Here is a 23,067-nt window from a genome sequence, read left to right as displayed (position 1 = left end):
CACACACGTAAAATTGCTTCTGTTCCCTAAAACCACAAAAACCAAACACTTGTTATTGTTCTTATTAGGTGGACCTTTGAGCAATAGGAGGTGGAGAAAAACAGACCCTGCTGGTATCTTCAGAGTTTGGGGATATCACAGCGCTTGCAGCTCACTGGGAAGAGAGGTGGAGAGAGGAGGCTCTGGAGATCTGACCTGACTTATCCTGGTTATGTAACTAGAATCTTGATTCTTTCTTTCTGTCTCAAGCTGCCAGGAATGAATATGTGGAGCAATGATTCTTTACGCTGGAGCAGGAAGCAATTCAAAATGAATGACTTGTTCTTGTACGCTGTGATTGACATTATGTCCACACGTGCGTGTACATGTGATCAACTGAAATCATTGCAGGCACAGAATGCAAGCCATCAGGAATGTCTCTTGAATAAATCCCTTGACATGAGGGCTGCCATCCAATTAAATATATCTTAATTAATTGAATAAGTTTGGATGGATTAATTAATTTATTGAACTTGCATAAATCTGCACGTGGATTCTGAAAATGAAAGAATTCTCTTTGGATTAAGGTCCAGAGGAGGGCAACCAAAATGGTCAAAGGCCTGGAAACGATGCCTTATGAGGAACGGCTAAGGGAGCTGGGCATGTTTAGCCTGGAGAAGAGGAGGTTAAGGGGTGATATGATAGCCATGTTCAAATATATAAAAGGATGTCACATAGAGGAGGGAGAAAGGTTGTTTTCTGCTGCTCCAGAGAAGCGGACACGGAGCAATGGATCCAAACTACAAGAAAGAAGATTCCACCTAAACATTAGGAAGAACTTCCTGACAGTAAGAGCTGTTCGACAGTGGAATTTGCTGCCAAGGAGTGTGGTGGAGTCTCCTTCTTTGGAGGTCTTTAAGCAGAGGCTTGACAACCATATGTCAGGAGTGCTCTGATGGTGTTTCCTGCTTGGCATGGGGTTGGACTCGATGGCCCTTGTGGTCTCTTCCAACTCTATGATTCTATGATTTCACACAAGATGTTTCCATATGGCATACATATGTGCAGCAAGCATTTTTATAGTATACCTTTCATGAGGAAGGAAGGAAGGAAGAATGAAAAGCAAGAAAATAAAAGCGCTTCTGTTTATTGCCACTTTGATGCTATTGCTAGGATTTTTCTGAAGGCACACAGTGGCGTTTGCCAGTGTACCTATAGCGACATGGCATGCTTAGCAAGTGGGCCACAACTATTCTACTATGCGTTCCAGCTATAATACCATTAGAAAGGCTACCAGCATATATTAGGGGCATAGAACTGAGTTTAAGTTGATGGCTTTGTGGCATGTGAAATGCCCTTGGAATATACGCAGCAGAGTGGTTGCAAGTTGCATGCTGCCCAAAAGTGTGTGTAACAAAATTCTGAAGCTGTTTTTCTTATTAGAAAAAGAAAAACTACTCTCTTGGGGCCCCCAAAAAAATTAAAGGAAAAAAAAAACCTGGATATACATTTCCACAATATAAGATAAAAAACAAATAAAATAAAACCTACATACATCAACTGTGTTTTGTGTTGTGTAAGCTCCTATGGGCCCCACCTGCTAATCTGCTCCCTAAAATACCACTGGTTTGCTCATTTCTATATATAGGGTACCTACATTCTGCATGGACTTTTCAACAATTACTTTAATAAAATGCATATTTTGTTATGTGCACATGGCTTTAGATACCTATTAGGTCGATAAATTACCATATAGCATATATTCAAGACAAAAAACAGTGACAAATTGTTGTTGACAAAGGACAGATGGACATATAAAGGGCCCTATTACCTTTAGTAGCTTAGGGCCTCATCAAACCTAAATCCAGCCCTGGGTGCCATCCCATTTCCATTCCCTCCTTGCTGCTTAATAATAATTTTGTTATTTGTACCCTGCCTATCTGACTTCAGTTCTATGGCTCCCTACCACCCTGGCTGGGCTTCAGAAAGGTGTTGCAAATATGTACTTGGAATCCTGGGGCTGGGGAGAACAGCAGTGGGGCAGTGGCGTAGCGTGGGGGTGCAGGGGGGGCCGGCCGCACCGGCCGCAACATCTGGGGGTTAGGGGGCGCAAATCCATGGGTTAGGGGGCGCAAATCCACGGGTTAGGGGGTGCAAATTACATGCGTTGCCCCGGGTGCTGACAACCCACGCTACACCACTGCTGCAACCTGCTCCCCCTACTGCCCCCCAAAGTGAGAAAATGACTGGAAAATCACCCCCTACCCCACCCCCTGATGCTGACATTGCTTTTCAGCAAAGAAGTAAACTGTCAGGGTTTCCTTACACATGACTGCATGTAATGTGTAGTTTGGCTCTAAGAGACTCAGCCTTAAAGGTGAGAGCTTTGCTGCCCACCCAGCACCACTTATCTGACAGAACATTAACTGGCTAACATAAATTGTATTAATCCATTTTGACTTCTGCTGCCCAAAGGCCAAAATGATTTAGTTTCTAACTGCGGTTGCTGAATCAATAGCTGTTGACGTTTGAGGCAGTTATGATTTACTCCCGTAGTTTTTTGGGGGTTTTTTGCCCTCTATGCCCAGTAAATGGGTTGTGACAACTCCACTCTGATGATTGTTTAAATACATTTATTTTCCAAAATGACTAACATTCTACCAAACAGCCACTGGTGCAACATACCCGGGAACAGTAGCAAAATAAGCAGAGCAGTCTTCAAGGTCCACAGAAAAGCTGTGGGAACTGTTAGGCATAGAAGGAAAGCTTTCGAAAGCTCCAAAAACATTTAACAATAAAGTAAACAGATGTATAACACTTTGCCTTACTTGTAATTCCTTTCCCAGAACTTCACTGGTCTGGCGTATGATGTGAGAAAAATGACACTCCCGAGAAATGGACTCAGCGGAGTAGAAAAGATTGCAGTGGCCAGAGTCTGAAAGAAGAGCATTGCTGAATCTGAAAATTTCAAGTTAAGGTAACACGGATGAAGTCGCTGCCTTTTATGCTGTCCTTCGGGCACTTTCTGACCTATTTCTCCAACTAACTTTCTCCACAAAGAGGCAGAAGCAAGGAAGTCTCACGGAAAAGATGAGAGTCACCATCATTCAAACTTACCTGACTTAGTTGTGTGTCTATCATTTGTCCCCAGTGAATGTTATGCTATGGACAAGATTACTGACATTTATCCAAACTTTCAGTGTCCCTGGGCTTCGAATGCCAATTGGAAGAACGTTTTAGCTGAAGCTAAGCCCTTTTAGGTCTGACTGAGTTCAATGATAGAGCTCTAAATATATGCATAACTGCCTCATTGAAATCAACAGTACTTTGAAGTGTTTTTCTTTTTTCTTTTTACTTTGGCTACAGAGTCAGTGTGGTGCAGTGTTGGCGAGGTCCTGAGAGACCCGGGTTCAAATTCTCACTTGGCCATGAAGCTCCCTTGTGCCTAACCTCTCAGCCTAACCTACCTCAAACAGTCATGGGAATTACCGTATTTTTCGCTCTATAGGACGCACTTTTCCCCCTCCAAAAATGAAGGGGAAATGTGTGTGCGTCCTATGGAGCGAATGCAGGCTCCCTGGCTTCAGCGATAGCAAGGCAAAGCCTCCAAAGCCTGCGCTCCGGAGGCTTCGCGTTGCTTCCACTGAAGCCAGGAGAGTCTGCTCTTTGAGGCTGGCGGGGGGAAAAGCAGCGCTTCCCCCATCACCAGCCCCAGAGGATGGGGGGCAGCAGGAAGGCGCGCGACGCCTTCCCGCTACTCTCCAACCCTCCTGTGGGCTTTTGCGGGAGATGGGGGAATTCCCCCACCTCCCGCAAAAGCAGGCAAAAGCCGTGCGCTCTTTAAAGAGGCTCCGTGGCTTCTGCTGTCTTTTCTAGGAGGTGGGGGAATTCCCCCACCTCCTAGAAAAGCCCGCAGGAGCCCCGCACCCTTTAAAGAGCGTGCGGCTCTTGGGGGCTTTTCCCCAAGGAGGGAGAAGGGACTGACTGGCCGAGTCAGTCCCTTCTCCCTCCTGCGGGCTTTTGCGGGAGATGGGGGAATTCCCCCACCTCCCGCAAAAGCAGGCAAAAGCCGTGCGCTCTTTAAAGAGGCTCCGTGGCTTCTGCTGTCTTTTCCAGGAGGTGGGGGAATTCCCCCACCTCGCAGAAAAGCCGGCAAGAGCCGCGCAGCCTTTAAAGAGCGCACAGCTCTTGGGGGCTTTTCCCCAAGGAGGGAGAAGGGACTGACTGGCCGAGTCAGTCCCTTCTCCCTCCTGCGGGCTTTTGCGGGAGATGGGGGAATTTCCCCACCTCCCGCAAAAGCAGGCAAAAGCCGTGCGCTCTTTAAAGGGGCTGCACGGCTTTGCTGGCTTTTCTAGGAGGTGGGGGAATTCCCCCACCTTGCAGAAAAGCCTGCAAGAGCTGTGCAGCCTTTAAAGAGCGCGCAGCTCTTGGGGGCTTTTCCCCAAGGAGGGAGAAGGGACTGACTGGCCGTTTCAGTCCCTTCTCCCTCCTGGTCGAAAAGCCCGCAGGAGTCAAGCTGGGCTCCTGTGGGCTTTTCCGGGAGGTGGGGGAATTCCGCCACCTCCCGCAAAAGCAGGGAGAAGGTCTTGGAGTAGCGCACAGGCTGCGTGCAGCCTGTCCACTGCTCCCAGAGCTGCGGGGGGGGGGGGAATCATATTTTTTCCTTGATTTCCCCCCCTGAAAACTAGGTGCGTCCTATGGTCCGGTGCGTCCAATCGTGCGAAAAATACGGTAAATGAGGAGAGGAAGAACCTTGAAATCTTTGTATTAAAAGATGGAATATAAATGCAATAAAAGATAAATAAATGAATAATAGATTGGGCTATTTGTCACTTGAATTAATTCAGGGTCCTGTATTGAAATGTGTCTAACATTTCTTCTTAATCTGTCACATATGAGCAACTTCTACTGTCATAAATAACTAATATGCTAATGATTTCTTTTTTTCATCCGTCTGTCTCAGCAGTGTGCCTTTGGGGGTGAAGCCAAACTGTTGGAAGGTTACATACAGTGCCTGCAGAGACTGATATGGGAGAGACATGTTTCGTTGATAATTGAAGTAATAATCACATTTCAGCTTTTCTCCCGAGGCCTAATTAATCAAACGTTTGATGTTATCTGCCGTTTTAGTAAATACTTATCAAGTATATATCTGCAACTCCTTAAATTTATTGAGAGGATGCTATATAATGATGTCTGTGCCTATTAGTGATTATGTGAGATGAGTTGCCCTCAGAGCCTCTCAAACCCAATGGAGACGATATGGGGATGAAGGAAGTGTCAACAAAGTTCAGTTGCCATAATATTGTGGACTCGTGATTCATACTGGCTCGGAAGGACAGAAAGTCATCACTGTGGAGTACGTGCAAGGAGCAAGAAAGGTAGAGAAACCAAAGAAGAGGGGTCGAGGAAGCCTCCTAAAGACTACTTCAAAATCAAAAGCATTACAAAAATATCTATGCACACTCAAAGGCAATGGAGGCACTCAATCCATGCATATGTTCCTCTATAATAAACAGGGAGAGAAAAACGTAAGAGGTCTCATGCCAATAAGCAAATGGATGACCTTGGGAAAAAGAAGGCCTACACCAGGCATAGGCAAACTCGGCCCTCCAGATGTTTTGAGACTACAATTCCCATCATCCCTGACCACTGGCCCTGTTAGCTAGGGATGATGGGAGTTGTAGTCCCAAAACATCTGGAGGGACGAGTTTGCCTATGCCTGGCCTACATCTTTAAGACCAGCAGGACCCCAGCAATAATCCAGCGAACAGACTTTCACGACTTCACCACAAAAATGTAACATTCATCATAACAACAACAATTATTGCTAATCTGATCTCTGTAGTTCAGTCACTTTCTCTATTCCCAATTAATGACATAGAGGCAGTGTCACTAGTAGGGCTTCCATTTCTGAAAATGTCGTATCAGAGTGATGAGATTAGCAGAGATTCCCAGAGAGTCTGGGAAAGTCAGAGTCACTGTCCAATTTCCTTATCTGTCCAAGAGCCAACAATACATTTTAGCCATTCTTGCCTACATACTAGAGTACCTTCTGAAGCAAAACAGACTTTAAGTTACACACCTCACCGAAGAAGTAATAATGTCACAAGCAATAATAAAATACATTTCTCAACTCATTGCTTTTTCTTATTTTTATCTGTTTAATAATTTATATCCCACTTTTCAAAGTATTGTTCAAAGGATCTTTTTTAATATTGCATTTTCTCCCTGTGGGAATATCCATACTTTTTTTTTCAAAACTTTAACATAAAAAATATATACTTTTCTTAATATAAATTGCCCAAGAACACCCTGCTTTCCTTAACCCTCTGAATGCAGAACAAAATAGCACATACACTAAAAAGGATATGAGGTATTGCAAAGAGCTGAGCAAATACATGGAACGAAGAGCCCCAAGCAATCTGCCAAGGAGCAATATAGGTCAGAATGAACTGCAACTTTTGCAGGAGGTCCCACAGCTGAAAGCAAAAGAGTCAGAAAAGTTATGACAGCGTATGTGAAAAGCACTTTTTTTAAGAAGAAAGAAAGAAAGCATTTTACCATATATATCCTACACAACACGCAATGTCCACGTGCCTATATTACAATTATACTACCTCTTGGATTGTTGGTATTCAGTTCATATAGAAAGTGAAGTGGAATTTTTATTTTAACACAATACAGTGGTGCCCCGCAAGATGAACGCCTCGCAAGACGAAAAACCCGCTAGACGAAAAACCCGCTAGACGAAAGGGTTTTCCGTTTTGGAGGCGCTTCGCAAAACGAATTACCCTATGGGGTTGCTTCACAAGACGAAAAAATCTTGCGTCCCCTGGCGGGTTTTTTTTTGCTTTTTTTGCCCTTTTCCTAAGCCGCTAAGCCGCTTATCAGCTGTTCCGCTGATAAGCCGCTTAACAGCTGATCGCTGGAAGCCGCTTGACAGCTCTAGCACTAATCCGCTAAGCTGTCAATGGGATTGCTTCACAAGACGAAAAAACCGCTAGACGAAGAGAATCGCGGAACAAATTCTTTTCGTCTAGCGAGGCACCACTGTATTTACTTAATCAATCAATCAATCAATCAATCAATCAATATTATTATTAATTACCTGCCCTTCACCCCAAGGTCTGAGAGCCGGTTACAGCATTAAACACAATATTAAAAACAATTTAAAACAACTTGCAATCATAAGAAGTTGGGTCCTGAAAACATACATCTCTGATGTCAAAAGCCAATGTAAAGTGGGACATCTTCAGCATTATCCATAAGCTATATAATGAAGGTGCCTTGTGCACCTCTGCTGGGAGTTTCACATCTTTGGGGCCAGCACAGAGAATGCCCTCCCCAGGGCTGCCACCTGCACTCCAAGCCCCTGAGGGTGGAGGAACTACCAAGAGAGCCCCCTCTGCTGATCTCAGCACTCAAGAGGGTCTGTAGGCGATCTTTCAGGCATCGGGGACGTGAGTGGTCGGGATAGCCATATGGCACACAGAACACATCTACCAGATAAATCCACCAGATTTTTCTTTGTAGAAAAAGGAGCTTTCTAGCCAAGATGTTGTTCCCCATCACAAATGTGGGAAGGGGAAGGGGAAGGGGAAGGGGAAGAAGAAGAAGAAGAAGAAGAAGAAGAAGAAGAAGAAGAAGAAGAAGAAGAAGAAGAAGAAGAAGAAGAAGAAGAAGAATTTTCCTAAAATAAAATGAAGATATATAAATAGAATGGCTAAATGTGTCAGAGACTTCTTTGTGTTCCATGCTCTTATGGAGGAAGGTGAGGTCACAACAGGTAAAGGAGCTACTGCCCACCCAAGGGAGCAGCTCCAGGTTGCATCTTTTCCTCTGCCCCTCTGTAACATGCAGGGCAACTTGCTCCATAACCAGACATTATAATGCTGTGAGTTATGACATCAGGGCATGGTTCCAGATGAAGTACATCTTTCAGAGGCAAAGGGAGAAACACATCCAGTCGATTGTCTTTTTCAGTGGGGTGATTCACGCAGCCATTTTTGAAAATTACTTTCAGTTATGGTGGTTTCTGCTTTGACTGCCAAGACCAAGGGTCTCCTACAGAGGCCTTCCCTGGCACCCACATGGCCCCCTGTCCAAAGTTCAGATTAAAAAAAAATTATATTGTAGTCAATAGACTAGGTTGTGGTGTATGAGTGGCTGCCGTGTGTATGGTGTCCCTGACCGCCTCTGGTTTGCAAAAGGTAAAGGGACCCCTGACCATTAGGTCCAGTTGTGACCAACTCTGGGGTTGCAGCGCTCATCTCGCTTTATTGGCCGAGGGAGCCAGCGTACAGCTTCCGGGTCATGCAGTCAGCATGACTAAGCCACTTCTGGCGAACCAGAGCAGCGCATGGAAACACCGTTTACCTTCCCGCCTGAGCGGTACCTATTTATCTACTTGCACTTTGACGTGCTTTCGAACTGCTAGGTTGGCAGGAGCAGGGACCAAACAACAGGAGCTCACCCCGTCATGGGGATTCAAACCGCCGACCTTCTGATCGGCAAGCCCTAGGCTCTGTGGTTTAACCTACAGTGCCACCCGGGTCCCGTAGTTTGCAAAGACACTCCCAAAAAAGGAATGTGACCCTTCACTCAGAGTAAATGAAGATGCAGTTCTACCATACACCCCACTCCCACAGTTGCATGCTGCCTTGACTTATTTTTTATTAAGTTTTTTTTTCCTTTTTCAAAATGGTCTGATAAATCTGGAAGTCTGGCTGAATACTGACGACTGCTTCACTGTGCCTGTCCATCCAGACTAACCTATGAAAAAGTCACCAAACATTGAAAGTAATTTTGTGCACAATCCCGTTCTATCCCTTTCTATCCCCATCCCTTGCTTTTTCACAAAACTCTACATTCGGAGCAGAGCACACAAAATCACCAAGTCAGCTAGGCTCTTTGAGCAAACTGTGCAACTATGCAAAGTGTGTGAATCATGAAAATTCAGAAGCATTATGTGAATCTGCCCAATTTGCAAAACTTGTTATCTGCTGCAGTATTTGAGCTTTGTAATCACAGAGCTTGGGGTGCTTTAATGCCGCATTTGAGACCCCCAGATTCATAGCCCTGTTATAACCACATAACTGTCGGTTACCTATTTTGAAACATCTTACTGCTTCCACTGTTGAATTGGAATTATAATACTTTTCTTTTATGTGCATCCAATTAGAGATAATATTTTGCCCATTTGCAGACTAATTTGTGTTTATCTCCCTTAATGTGCATTGCTCATGAATGTTTTGAGCAATCTTTCTGCATCTTTGGAGAAAATTGGCAGAGCTGGGGGACTTACATATTGCCGATGATAAAGATTTCCTCATTGAAGTGTAATTTCTTTTCTACAAATCTAACTTCCCATTAACACTGAAAGTCATTTATGACTTGTGTACATCTTAGCTTCTGTTTATGCTTTCACCTATTTTTCTATACAGAATGTCATTCAAGTGAATCTTGTCTCTGAACTTAAAAGCTTTATAACTCTTCCCCTTAATTTGTTTCAATTCTGCTATCAGTAAATAGTTGTATCCAGCAGTAACCTTCCATTCATGGAGAGCTCTTTAATCCTCTGGAGACTTCCATGAAGGAAAGGGGGAAAGTGATTTCCACCCATTTTCCCTCCTCTTCTCAGCCCCCTATGTCCCGCCCCCATTTGATCCAGTCTCCAGAGGCCTGGAGGAACTTCCAGAATAGTATGGGAGGTGTTGCAAGGAACTGCAGGAAAAAGGGGGCAATTTTTAAAAATGGCCTTCCTCCCCATACCATTCATAAAAGGCTCAGTTGTATCAAAGAGCTTTCCATAAATGAAGAACAGTCCATTTTTCTTGCAGATGAGGAAGTTTCATTGCAACCTCAAGGAGAAGCCCAGCAGGTGGTCTTGTGCTGAGCAGATTAAGTTGACAGATTCATTTTGTAACGCTTTTCATAAGAAATTTTGACAGGTTTTGACCTTAATCGGAGCCAAGCACACATATTGCCAAAGGACAAGGGTTCAACTGAACATATAAAACATTTCAGACTGAGATATCAAAGACCTTTTCAACAAATGTTTTGGATTTCAGGTGATTATGTTGCTTATCAGAATAAAAAGGCCAGCGGATTTCGGTCCTATCACTGAACATATCTTTACAACACTGGATTGTTGTTATGATGAAATAATCCAAGTGGAACTTATCAGACTCTCTATGTGTATTCAAGAGACACCACTCACCAGGCAAGATAGATTATTGCAGTTTGTGAAGTGTGAGTTGTAGGGCTTAATTCTTTTGGACAACTTGGTTCCACTTTTGTTATCTGTCTGTAGGGGGATGTGAACACCAGCAATTTCCCATGGCAAACTTAAAGTTCACCGGTCTCTAATAAACAACCATTGCAATCATGCAAAGTAGTGGCATAGAGGGTATTTCCAGAGAAGAAACAGTGGGCGCAGGGAATCTGCTGTTGGCATTCATCCGTCTCAAGGGAAAATGGGGTGAAAAATCTGGGATGAAGTCAAACTGCTGTGCTAGCAACACTGAAGTAACTTTCCTGGGGTGCAAGACCTACCCTCTCGCCCTCACTGATGTGGTCCAAAGGAAAGCAGAGCCTCCCAGTAAATAACTAACGGGCAATAATCCTCCACTATTTCAATCAGTCTCAGTTCCCTACATATCGTATGGCTATTTCTAATCCTGGATCACAGCCAAAATGCATCATCCATGCACAGCCCTCCCAATACCTTTATGCACCATTTTAATTTTGGTTCTGGGGGCAGGGCTCCCAACCAATTTACTGAACTGGATGTTCCAGCATGCAGTAGCACATCCAAAAGCAGCTACAAGGAGCTAATAGGGGGAGGAAAGTGGCTGTGGAAAGCAATGCCCTGTGAGCAGTGAGGTTGATTTGCATCCTCATTGGACTGCATTAATTACATACATTGGTCACCAATGTGGCGCTTGCAGGTGTTCAGAAGTCTGCAGAGGCCCTTCCTTGGGGCCCACAGGTGCCCACTGCCTTCTCATGCTCAAATTAGGCTTGAAAGCAGCTTTATTTTGTAGTCAATAGAAGGCTATTTAAGCCTAATTGCAATGGGGGTTGGGGGGGCTCTCCCCTCCCCAGCTGTGACCCGCTCACACAGTAAATGCCCCATACACTGTAATTAGGCTTCCTTCCATTGGCTACAAAGCTTTATTTCAAGCCTAATTACAGCAGTGGGACAATTTGGGGCATGGGGGGCAGTCACAGAAGAGGAGGAAGGGGTACCCCTTCCCTTGCCACCTGTGACCCCCGTCACCATTGCAAAGCACGTTACTGAGGACAGATGAAGAAAGTGTCATCTAACCTGGAATAACAAAGCTGGAGATGTTGTCTACTGTGGGTTTATTTCATTTCCTTTAGTGGAAAAATGGATATGCTTCTTCAACCGTGGCTTCACACGGATTGTTTTTTCTACTGAAATGATTATACAGACTTACAACACTTAGGAAAAAGCCTTGCTGCTCAGACATGGGAAAAATCACACCTTCAGAGAATAATAAGTTCCTGGCTGTCACTTCCAGGGTTATTTCTACATAGCCAAAGGTAGTGTGGCAGCAAAAATGTGCTTTCTATCTTTCAAAAATAGTTGTCAACATTATGGTGATTGAACAGTGCATTGATTGAAGCTGTCAGTTCCTTTTCTTGCTGAAGCAGAATGGACCATAGAGATTTGGGAAAGATACAGATACAGTGCCTGATGCCATCTGAGCAGGGACCTGACAGATAGACTTTTCATAGGAATAAAATTACCCCAAATTAATTTTTTTAAAGGCCGGCCCACAACATTTCAGAGATTCTTGGGGATTTAGATCCATGTGATGAAATAATAACCTGCAAAATGTAATAATTAATCTTCAAAACCCAGCAATCCTATAAGTATTTCATTTACAGAGCCACTGCAAATCTCTAATTACCAGCTCAATGAGATTGCACTTTTCACTCATTGTCTCAGCATGCCTCTGAATGAAACAATTTCAGTACGACTATTCCGCACATGCTATTTCCATTTTATTCACTTGTTTCCCAAGATATTGCTACCGTGGTCAACTTCTCAATAGTTTGAGATATATGGGTATAGATCTATAGATATATAAAACATTTGCCCCCAAAAAACTCATATAAACTTTTAGGGATGTTCTAAACCTCTAAGAATAATCAAGAACTTCCTCTCAAAAATATGTTTAATTGGCCCCTAGCCTGTAGCATTTCTTCAATAAACCTGTAATATATGTACTTGTGATTTTAGTACAGGCAACTCCCAAATTATGTGAGAGGCACCAAGCATTTAAGTGAAATCCTGTATATTTGAAACACCATTGAAAAAGCCTACAAACCCTCCTCCCTCACCTTGTCCCTTTTTGTGACTTCTTTGTGACTTTTGGGGTCATTTCTGGGTTTGGTGCAAGTCATAGTTTGTTTCTTTCCAAACAAACCATCAATAAGTCAAGAAACAGCCTTGGTTACTGCTTGTGGTTTGTTTGGAGAATAACAAACAAGGAACACAGGTTCAGATATTCCAACCAATCAGAGCCTGGTTTGTTTCCTGGTGGTGTAGCAGCAGCAGCAGCATGAGCTGGAACTTCCATTTTGTTTCTTTTAGACTATGCTTTAATGTGACATGTTAACTATGTTTTTCAGGTGTTATTGTAGGATACAGTTAGACACATGTTATTAGTTATGGATTTTTGTTTCTTTTTCTTAAACACTCAAAATTGTGACAGAGTTTTAAGTAACAATTCACTTGCCTTATTAAACACAATGGACATCATGAAGAAATTCAACAAGAAGTTATCGGAGTTACCATAGTAGTCAAACTGGAAGAAGATGACAGTAAAGCTTAATGTAACAAACTGGTGAATGGGATTACAAAATGAAGACCGCAATAGCTTCATTCCCGCAATTGTAATCAGAAAGATATCACAGCTGCAAGAGGGAAAAGAAAGAAAAGAAAGAAAAAAATCAGGAAAGCAAAACTTCAATAGAACAACTTATCAGGATGGCTTCTGTTTTGTTTAACTAATCACTATACAAAGGTGACTATTTATGTCTGGCAGTAGTACCATTTTTTAATTGCCTTTATTGAATCAAAACACAATGACATGGCTCTCCAAAGTTCTGGTACAACTTTAATCTGGACTGGTCCTGTATTAAAAGACAGGAGGTGACATTCAACATAATAGAGTCATAGAACTGTAGAATTGGAAGGAACCTGGGGGTCATCTAATCCCACCCTCTCCAATGCATGAATCTCAACTAAAGAATCCATATTGGATAGACACCTAACTTCTGCTTTAAAACCTCCAATGAAGAAGAGTCCACCGCCTTCATAGGAAGTCCATTCTAGCTGTTACTGTCAAATAGTTCTTCCTGATGTTTAGTCAAAATCTCCTTTCTTGTATCTGGAAACCATTGGTTTGGGTCCTACCATCAGGAGCAGGAGAAAATAAGCTTGTTCTATCTTCCATGAGACAGCCATTTAGATATCTGAAGATGGCTATCATCTCTCAGCCTTCTCTTGGCTAAACATACCCAATTCCCTCAACCATTCATCATAAGGCTTGGTTTCCAGAACCCTGATCACCTTGGTTGCCATCCTCTGCGCATGTTCCAGCTTGTCAACATCCTTCTTAAATTGTAGTGCCCAGAACTGGACACTATACTCCAGGTGTGGTCTAAGCAAGCAGAATAAAGGTACCCCAGCCCGTACGGACCAGTTGCGTCCGACTCTAGGGTTGTGCGCCCATCTCACTTAAGAGGCCGGGGGCCAGCGCTGTCCGGAGACACTTCCGGGTCACGTGGCCAGCGTGACGAAGCTGCTCTGGCGAGCCAGCACCAGCGCAACACACGGAAACACCATTTACCTTCCCGCTATAAAGCAGTACCTATTTATCTACTTGCACTTAGGGGTGCTTTAGAACTGCTAGGTGGGCAGGAGCAGGGACCGAAAGACGGGAGCTCACCCCGCCGCGGGGATTCGAACCGCCGACCATGCGATCGGCAAGCCCTAGGCACTGAGGTTTTACCCACAGCGCCACCCACGTCCCTAAGCAAGCAGAATAGAGTGGTACTATTACTTCCCTTGATCTGGACACTATACTTCTGTTGATGCAGCCTAGAATAGCATTAGTTAGCTATTCATTCATTCATTCATTCATTCATTCATTCATTCATTCATTCTGCTGCTGCTGCTGCATCACACTGTTGATTCATGTTCAGCTTGTGGTCTACTAAGACCCCTAGATCCTTTTTACATGTACTACTGTCCTCCATCTTATATTTGTGCAGCTGGTTCTTCGTGCCTAAATGTAAAATCCTGCATTTGTCCCTACTGAAATTCATTTTCTTAGACTGAGCTCCAGTCCTCCAATCTTGTATCCTGATTCTGCCTTCAGTAGCATTTGCTCCCCATCCCAGTTTGGTGTCATCTGCAAATGTGATGAGCATCCCCTCAATTCCTTCATCCAAGTCATTTATAAAGATGTTGAACAACAACGGGCCCAGGACAGAACCCTGCAGCACCTCACTTTTCACTTTTTTCCAGGATGACGAGGAACCATTAGTGAGCACTCTTTGGGTTTGTCTGGCATGTCTTTGAGAAACCCATACTGGGTCTTAGTAATCACAGACCAAATGTTTAATTATCTGTTCTAGGACCTTTCCTAGTATTGACATCAAGCTGACTGACTGGCTGGTAGTTACCTGGGTCTTCTCCCCACCCCCCTTTTGAAGATTGGGACAACATCTGCCCACTTCCAGTCTGCAGGAACCTCCTCTGTTCTCCAAGAATTCTCAAAGATAATAGACAGAGGCGCTGAGATAACATCGGCAATTTCCTTGACCAGACTTTATCATGTGACCGGACTTTCACTTGCATGATGTGACTTCCCATTCTTCTTCTCCCTCCCTGGGTGCCCCCCAAATCTGCTTGAGGGTTGAGGAATGTCCCAAAGCAGAGTTTGGGGGCACATGAAAGGACTACAAGGGAAAGGAGGAGAGTAGAAAGTGCAGCACAATGGGCAGCATTAAGCAGGATACGCAGATTCAAATTTCTGCTCTGCCTTTTAGCCCACTGGGTGATTTTGGGCCAGTCACTATTTCCCAGCTCAACCACACAAGTCTATTGAAAGAATTAAGATTAAATGGTATAACACAACTCCCCCTGAATCCTTTGGAACAAATTTCAAATAAATAACAATTTAAAAGGCTGGTGTCTTTATCTAGTATATGTATAACATATCTGAAAGATGTACCCATGAATTAAACTGATTTCCCTGCTGGAAGCACAGCGTTATATGTTTTCAGAGATCATTAATCATTATAACAGTTTTGGTGTCAACATACTGTTAAGTACTAGAAAATTAGAACATAAAGAAAGATACAGTAGTTGGCAAACGTCCCAGAATTCTTGCTTCTATCTTTTAGTAGGCACTGTGCTCTTTGTTTTACACCTTTATTTGTACATTGATCCATTTTTGCTGTGGAAAATAATGGAAGAGGGTCACAAACCTCTTGCACAAATGGGCCAGGGAACTACCATTTGGGGTAGCAGAAAACAGGGGTTCATTGTGAAGGGGGTTGCCCTTCCTTGACTTTCATATAAGATTGCAAATGTGAACCTTCTCACTGTTCAGTTTTAGCTATTTTTACCTCAGTGAACCAAGCAATTTCCTTTTGTAATAGAAGCTTGCCTGACCCATTCCCAAAGGGATGTACTAGGACTTTCAGGGCACCTTTCATCCATGGAAAGAAACTACTGTATGGGTTTACTACTGAAATCAGCCAAGTGGGAATTTTGTCACCTCAGAGAAGGGATGGTAAAGCAGTGATGGGGAACTTGAGGTCCCCCAAAAGTTATTGGGCTACAACTCCCATAAGCACCAACCACACTGCTAATGGTGAGGGAGGGCAGGAGTTGGAGTCCAGCAGCATCGAGAGGGCCACAGGTTTCCCCATTCCTGAGATAAGTTATTGATGCAAATCCTGCACTCATTGTTTCATAAAGGAACTGTGATGCTGCCACTTTCTTCAAATTAAATGAAAACAAGCCACAAGGTTTCAGAACGTCTTTTCCAATGAGCGACATGTGCCAGTATTTTCAAGACCTTGATACATGTTGTGCTCTGGTCGTTCATTTGGGATTTTCAGCCTGGATGGATTTCGGTGGATATGAATCTAAAAGGCACTTATTCTTTGCTCCATGTCCCTTCAAGCAGATCTTTAGGTTCGCTAGAGATAAGGCTACTCCAAACAATCAGCTAAATGTTGCCATGTGAATGAAATGTCAGAAACTCTTTTGGAGGCTGTCAGAGCTTCTTCTCTCATCCGTACTTTCAGTTTTGAAAGCAACACAGATAAGATGAGTTCTGAACTCATTGGCAGGCATGCTCCAACGTGATGAGAGCGCTTGCTGGGTTTGGCATCCCTGAAGAAGAATGAAGTCCAAGAAGGAAGGGCAAGGAGAAGAGCAAATGCTATCCTCCAGCCACATATGGCAGCCCACCAGGTTCAGGCTCACGCTGCCTGCATGGCCAGGGTTAGTGCAAGACATTTTCCCGCCTGAAGCAGAGCTCCTAAGGCCCCATGTGTGGGGGGATAGACAAATCTCTGAGGCCACCTTACTCAGCATACCTCATTCTGAGGAAAAGCACTTCCAAGGAAGAGGCCCCACTGGACAGTCCCACTTTCAGCAAAGGAGCACTCCTACAACTCTAAACAGTGGTGAGTTAGTGGGGTGAGGGCACATAAATCCATCGCCTTTCCTGTTGCACCATCTGATGCAAAGGTCTCAATGTGGCCAATGGGTAGGCCAACCTGGAGGGAGAGACAGGAGAGACATCAAGTGCCTCTCCAGTTACAAATGATGGCTGCTATAGGTGACAGCAGTTTAGGAGAGGCAGGTCACAAGTTGTGGAAGCCTGAATGGTAGACCAGATGCATAAATGATATTGTCCAGCTCTTAATTCTACAAAGAATGTGTCACAACATTTAAGTAACTTACTGTGGAGTCAGCCTCTTGTATTTGCTGATTGAGAAGGCGTCATTGGTGAGGGCATTCAGTATTATTGCCGGATACAAGATGTACTTTTCAAAACACTGAAGCCACACATAGAGTCTTTCAAACCACATTAAATGGGCAGCACCTGAAAATTTCAAAACAAAATGATGTTCTGTCAAAACTCTTGCCGTGCATAACAGGGTATAGCTCATCTGTCTCACACATGGCATTAGCTGATTTATTCATTTATCACATGGAATGTGAATGCCAAAATTGGCTCTGATTGGGGGGGGGGTTGATCTCTCATCAAAATCCGAAATGTGGTAGGATACCAAAGTGAAACGCCAAAGGGGCATTGGATTCATATGAGCAACTAGAAGTTGATTAAGCGTTGGATCCCTGGTCAGTATTGCATGTGTAATTAGATCAGAGCTCTATAAGAATGCAGATTTAACAGCCGTTCCAGAAGCAACAGAAAATTGCAGAAGAAAACTAGTCTTAAGTAAGGGGATGCACAAGCCATAGCACTATATGTGAATAGCAGTGCAACAGCAAAAACATCAGAGAAGGCAGGTCAATAGCAGTAGCAGTTGGGAAGCAGGCAGGAAACCCAACACATCTTAAGCTGGGGTGGCTATTTCAAATCAGAGAGTCAAATTCTTGTTCAAAGATACATTGGTTGCAGGTAGTTTTCTTCTTCTAGTATTTAACATTTTATCTTCTGAACTGAGCCAGGTCACCCTTAGCTTGAAACACATTTGGTTTCCAACCTGGGCACAAATCATAGCTTAGATAATATTGTTGGCTTTGGAAGAATTCTTGGAGGGGGGGGGGAACAAAGTTGAATCTTGTGCCGTATAAGAATAAAGTATTTGGTGGAGTGCATCACAATCCTTGTCTGCTAGTATGAAAACATTCTGTAATAAACTGTAACAAACTATAAATTGTTCAGTACATTTTGGTATCAAAGATGCTCTTTCGAGAGAGATTGTTCTGTGAATATATTTCCATGCAACACCCTCCTGCCAAAGACACTTAACATTATAATGCATCTTTTTTTTTATTTAAATAATGCGTCTTATAAATATGTTTCTCTGCAGAGTATCTAGTTGTTGGATTGGTTTCAAGAAGAGACTGAGGTCACAGACGAGACCTACTGTCTTGACGTTCTTATCTTCAAACACGTCAAAAACACACATTGAGAGCGATTAAAGCACAGACCCATCAAAAGTTGACAGCAAGTTTCTTAATTGGAGCAAAGAAAAAGTGAGGGTTATCCAAAGACAAGCTGGCTCCTAGCCAACAGATTTCCAGGAGAACTGGAAAGAAGTCTTCAGACACCACCTGCTGAAGATAGCAATTCCAAAATATCCTCAATATGACTTTTTTAAAAACTCAATTTTAATGTTCCTCACGACACTACAGGGCGGGAAATTTAAATCATAGTCTCATATATTCATGCCACCCAAACTTTATTTTGCATCCAAATAACTGAAAAAGAATTCTGCCAGAAATTTAAACACTGAGATGCATTTTAAAATTATGGGTTGCACATACTGCATTAAACTCATTAATCAGCCTGCAGTGGGTTTTTTGTTCTTGTTTCTTTCTAAGATTGTGAGAAGCTAGGGGAAGGACTACAGCTTCCCCAGCAGAGCACCTGCTTTGCATGCAAAAGGTTCCAGGTTCAATCTCTGCCATATCCACCTAGACTCCCTGCCTGAAACCTTGGAGAGTTGCGGCCAATCAGAGCAGGCAATACTGACCCAGATGGACCAATGGTCTGACTTCATATAAATAGCTTCCTGATAAAATGGACAAAACTAAAGTCAAAGGGCAGAACAACTACAAGAGCTCAGGTGAGTTGGCTGACATAAATAGAGGATGCAGGTTGTAAAGATTGTTCTAAACAAAGGGAGAAACTTGTCATCCACTACTACAACACAATATCCGTTTATGCCAATTAGTTCTTTACTGAATCTCTGCCAGGCCTCTAGGAAATTGCATAGCAGCAGGGCTTAGTGGGTTGAGGTCACTGAGAGAACAGCAAATTACCATCCCTGACAGCAGTCGAAATGCTGAACGGATATACAAAAAGAAAGAAAAGCAACCACACACAAACACACAAAAAACAGTTTCAGCAATTCAGCAATGCTGCTTTCTATTGTCAAATTTTATTTGTTCAAATATACTTTCATAAATTGTTGTGTGTGTGTTTTACTTATCTCCAGTCAAGGGTAAACACAAGCCATGATCCAGGATCATCACACACAGAGGGAGGGTAGACGAATTTAGCAGGAAGAGGGATCGCTCACCTGTCTTGCTTCCTTTCACCCCTGACCTGTTTCCTTATGCTTCTTTCCCACAAGCGCATGCAGCAATCTGACTAACAGCGCCTGAATCAGGAACAGCTCTGCACACAAAGGTGATTGCCTGATGTGCTTACAGGAATACCCTAAGGAAGAGCTGGGTAGGTCAAAATGCATCCAATTTTGCAACATTGCTTTCTCGCAATATTTATTTTGAGGTTTTCAAAGATACATAGCAACAATTGAGTTAAATGCAATGGGAAACAATCTAACAAGAATTAGTAATGAAAAATTGGGGGGGGGGTGTTTACATGATCCATGGGAGTTCTATTCAGAAGTGAGTCCACAGGGGAATTAATTGACTTTTTTAAAGTTTTTAATGTTTTTGCTTTTATATTATTTTTTGAACTTTTTAATGCTTTTATTGTATGGTTTTTATATCGTAATAATTTTTAAACACCTCCTTTTTTAAAAAAGAGATATACATATATATATACAAATTTATCTGCAAGAGTCCACTTAGAGTAATATCACTGGAATGGCCAAAGAGAATTCAGGATCAGATAGATTCTCTCTCTCTCTCCTCTTGGTGTCTCAACTGCACATTCAGAGAGGCTTCTGCCTGATCCCTGATATGCTATTATTCTTGCACCCAACAATTGACTTTGCCACAATCTGCCTGTTTTCATTTCCCTTTGTGTTCCGTGGACGATTACTCTCACTGATGTACAAAAAAAATCATTATAATGTAAAGCACATATAGACAGTGTCACTTAAAACTTTTTTCTTAAAAAAAGAAGAAGAAGCTTTTACACACCTCTTAATTCTCTCTGCTGGTATTCTTTATTTTTAAGGATCGGGTGGGAGATCCACAGCCATGGATGGTGCTTGCGAAGCTGAGGAATTAGGTAGTGTGTTATGAATCCCACAGTCCATGCTAAAGCATAAAGCACAATGCTGAGAAATGGCTGAGTTGAAAGGAGAAGAAAAGGGGGGGGAGAGAAACCAAATCTCATTTAAAAACAACATATTAAGTACTATAATATATATAGTTTAAAAAAGAACCGCATGATTTTTTTGTATTGCTGTTTCCATTCAACATTAGCCCATTTTTATTTTGGAAAACATATGCTTGTACAGGCAGATGTGGGACTGAGGAAACGAAAGCAAACTCTCCTGTCTCTCAGTTACTCTTTACCATGTGCTTTATTACACAGTATCTACTTATATTTTGGTTCAAGAGAAGAGAAAGGTTGCTGTAGTGTTTCACCCGCCTTTGCTAAACTTGTTCTCTCTCTCTATCTCTCTCTCTCTTTCTGTGTGTGTGTGCGTGCGCGCATGCTTTTTGTTTGGGTTTGTTTGGTTTTTTGCACATTCACAGCCTAAGGAGTCCGTTGTGCTGGGTCATAAAACACAGAAGGTGTCTTTTTTAACGGAATGCCACTAGAAAATCAGAATATGCCAGATACAAGGCTGAAGTGCAAGGAATGCTTCAGGCAGTATATAGAAATTGCTTCCATGATAAAAATGAATGGAAGTCAGAAAATAAGGGCTACAACAATTGGTTGACACACTATGGCCAAGATGTGAAGATCACCTGAAATGGTTATGATCTTGGAGTGCATGACGCTGTCACCTGGCCACTGCTCATAGTGGCACATAAACACTGCATACAATTGCTTTATTTGGACATAATGCTAGAAGATAAGCTAGCTGCATCTAGTGCAATAAGTTCCACTAGCACAACAGGACTTTCCCCCAACTCCTCCCTAGTGCCAAGGGCTCTAGGGAACCTCCTCTCCTTACACTGTGGCAGGCTTTTCTTGGCAAAAACCTTTCATTTCAACTCATGAAAGCCTGACTGTCACAGATATCCTATAGCTGGCAGGTTTTCTCAGTATTCTGAATGCTCATAAACTTTACAAGGCATTACAGTAGCTCAGCCAATTTGTACCAGAGGCTTTGTGTCTCCATGGCCAAAAAACATCTTAGTGCATCACACCTCATATTTAAAAACTGGATTTTCATATGTGTGAAGTGATACAAAACTCCCAGTACCACTCACAAGCAAATATTCCTTCGTCTGCTAATGTGTCTTCCATAATGGCCTATAATGAGATCTCATTGCTTTGAATAACAGAGACAATATCTTAGGAAATAATGTAGAAGAAAGGAATTATAATACCTACCCCTAATGACAAGAAAACAGTACTGGCACTGACTGCAAATGACAGCACAGCCGCCACGGAGCACACAATGAGATCTGATTTCAAGGTTTCCCTCTGTGAATATAATTTTAAAATGATCAAACTCAAGTTAAGACCAATTTGACTTGCTAAATGAAGCTACTCCATCTTCAGAAGTTGACATTTGCAATGAAATTCACATCAGTCACTGCTCAAAGAAGGGGTTGCCAGCATGGCATCCATGCAGGCAGAGGCCTTCCCTGGCACCCACAGGGTTCCCTCCCCCCACAACCCCTCAGGCTGAAATGGGGCTTGAAAAAAGGCATTCTGCTGTAGCCAACATAATAGACTGCAGTGTTTGGTTGGTTGGTTGGTTGGGTGTGAGCCACCCACAACAGCTTCTCCAGTTTGCAAATGTGTCTTGGGACCCCAAAAATATGCCCATGGGTCACCCGAAAATGTTGACAAGCCCTGAATTAAAGCATTCCCCAGTTGCTGTTCAGGTAAAAAAGTTGGCAAAGTATTGCTCTAGTTGCCTTTAACACAGGAAACTCTCTCTCTCTCTCTCTCTCTCACACACACACACACACACACACACACTCCACCTCTGAAATGCATGGGGATTGTACAGGAGCAGTGCTTAGTGGGTTGAGCGGAGTCAAACTAGGAGTTGGGGAGACCTGGGTGTGAATCCCCCAATCTGCCATAAAGTTCCCCTTGGCTAATCACTTTCTCTCAACCTAGCCTAAGGGTCAGGGTAACTGTTAGGATAAAGCTGCACAGCACGAATGAACCACTTATTTATTGCCTCCTTGGCTGAAGCTCTGCTGCTTTATTTATCCTAAAGCATAATGTTATGTAATATAATAATAATACTATTTATATCAGCCCTCTAATGAGCATAGAGAAGTATAGCCACATCTAGTAATCTTGATGACAGTCGGGAAGAGCAACAGAAAATGGAAACAAAAGGGCAGAGCAATTGCATAGTCTCAAGAATTCAGTATACTCTGGCAGTGGAACGAATGGCCTCTATACTGTACATGTGTTAAGCCCAAAAGCAGAAAAACACACAAGCAACCCCCCCCCCCCCGGCATAAAAATAGTAGGTATGCCACCAACACCCTTGGAAACACCACCAAAGCCCACCAATTAGGGTTTGCAACTACAACATTGTTTTCTCTCCCACTGGAGTCAAGATTTATTGGATATGGTGCGATGCACATTTGCACTGAAATTTGTATCCACTGATGCGATCTGGATACACTATAGAACTGCACTGCATTACTGCATTGCATATTGTTGGTGAGAGGCATATTCTCATTTGCTTTACAAATCAGATAGTAATGCACATTCCCATCCATGGTGTTATGCCAATAGATATGCAAAACAGAATCCAACAGTGTGAATGCAGCAGGGTGACTATAGATTCAGCCCACTGTGTTTGGAACATGTATAACAGGAAGGGGGAAAACCCCCCAGTAAAAACGAGCCTGGTGGGATTTGGGCTGCGATTTTTGATAGTTTAGACTTTTGTCTAACCTTCTACAAAGAAAATGCCAATTTCATA

General features: G+C 43.0%; 1 protein-coding gene across 1 annotated transcript in view; it reads right to left on the bottom strand.

Moving 5' to 3' along the window:
* Positions 1-23,067, bottom strand: part of PCNX2 (pecanex 2) — a 117,332-nt gene that overhangs the window by 40,756 nt on the left and 53,509 nt on the right. Inside the window, exons 18-23 of the mRNA XM_081906988.1 lie at positions 21,501-21,593; positions 20,129-20,279; positions 17,006-17,147; positions 12,753-12,930; positions 6,341-6,461; positions 2,808-2,937 (exon numbers count right to left, since the gene is read on the bottom strand). Coding sequence (XP_081763114.1) covers positions 2,808-2,937; positions 6,341-6,461; positions 12,753-12,930; positions 17,006-17,147; positions 20,129-20,279; positions 21,501-21,593 — 815 coding nt within the window. The remainder of the gene's footprint in view (positions 1-2,807; positions 2,938-6,340; positions 6,462-12,752; positions 12,931-17,005; positions 17,148-20,128; positions 20,280-21,500; positions 21,594-23,067) is intronic.

Source organism: Podarcis melisellensis (genome assembly GCF_964234715.1).
Source record: "Podarcis melisellensis genome assembly, chromosome: 3".
NCBI classification, from domain to species: Eukaryota; Metazoa; Chordata; class Lepidosauria; order Squamata; family Lacertidae; genus Podarcis; species Podarcis melisellensis.
The sequence above is the reverse complement of the archived record's forward strand: the minus strand, read 5'-3'. Positions and strand labels throughout refer to the sequence as shown.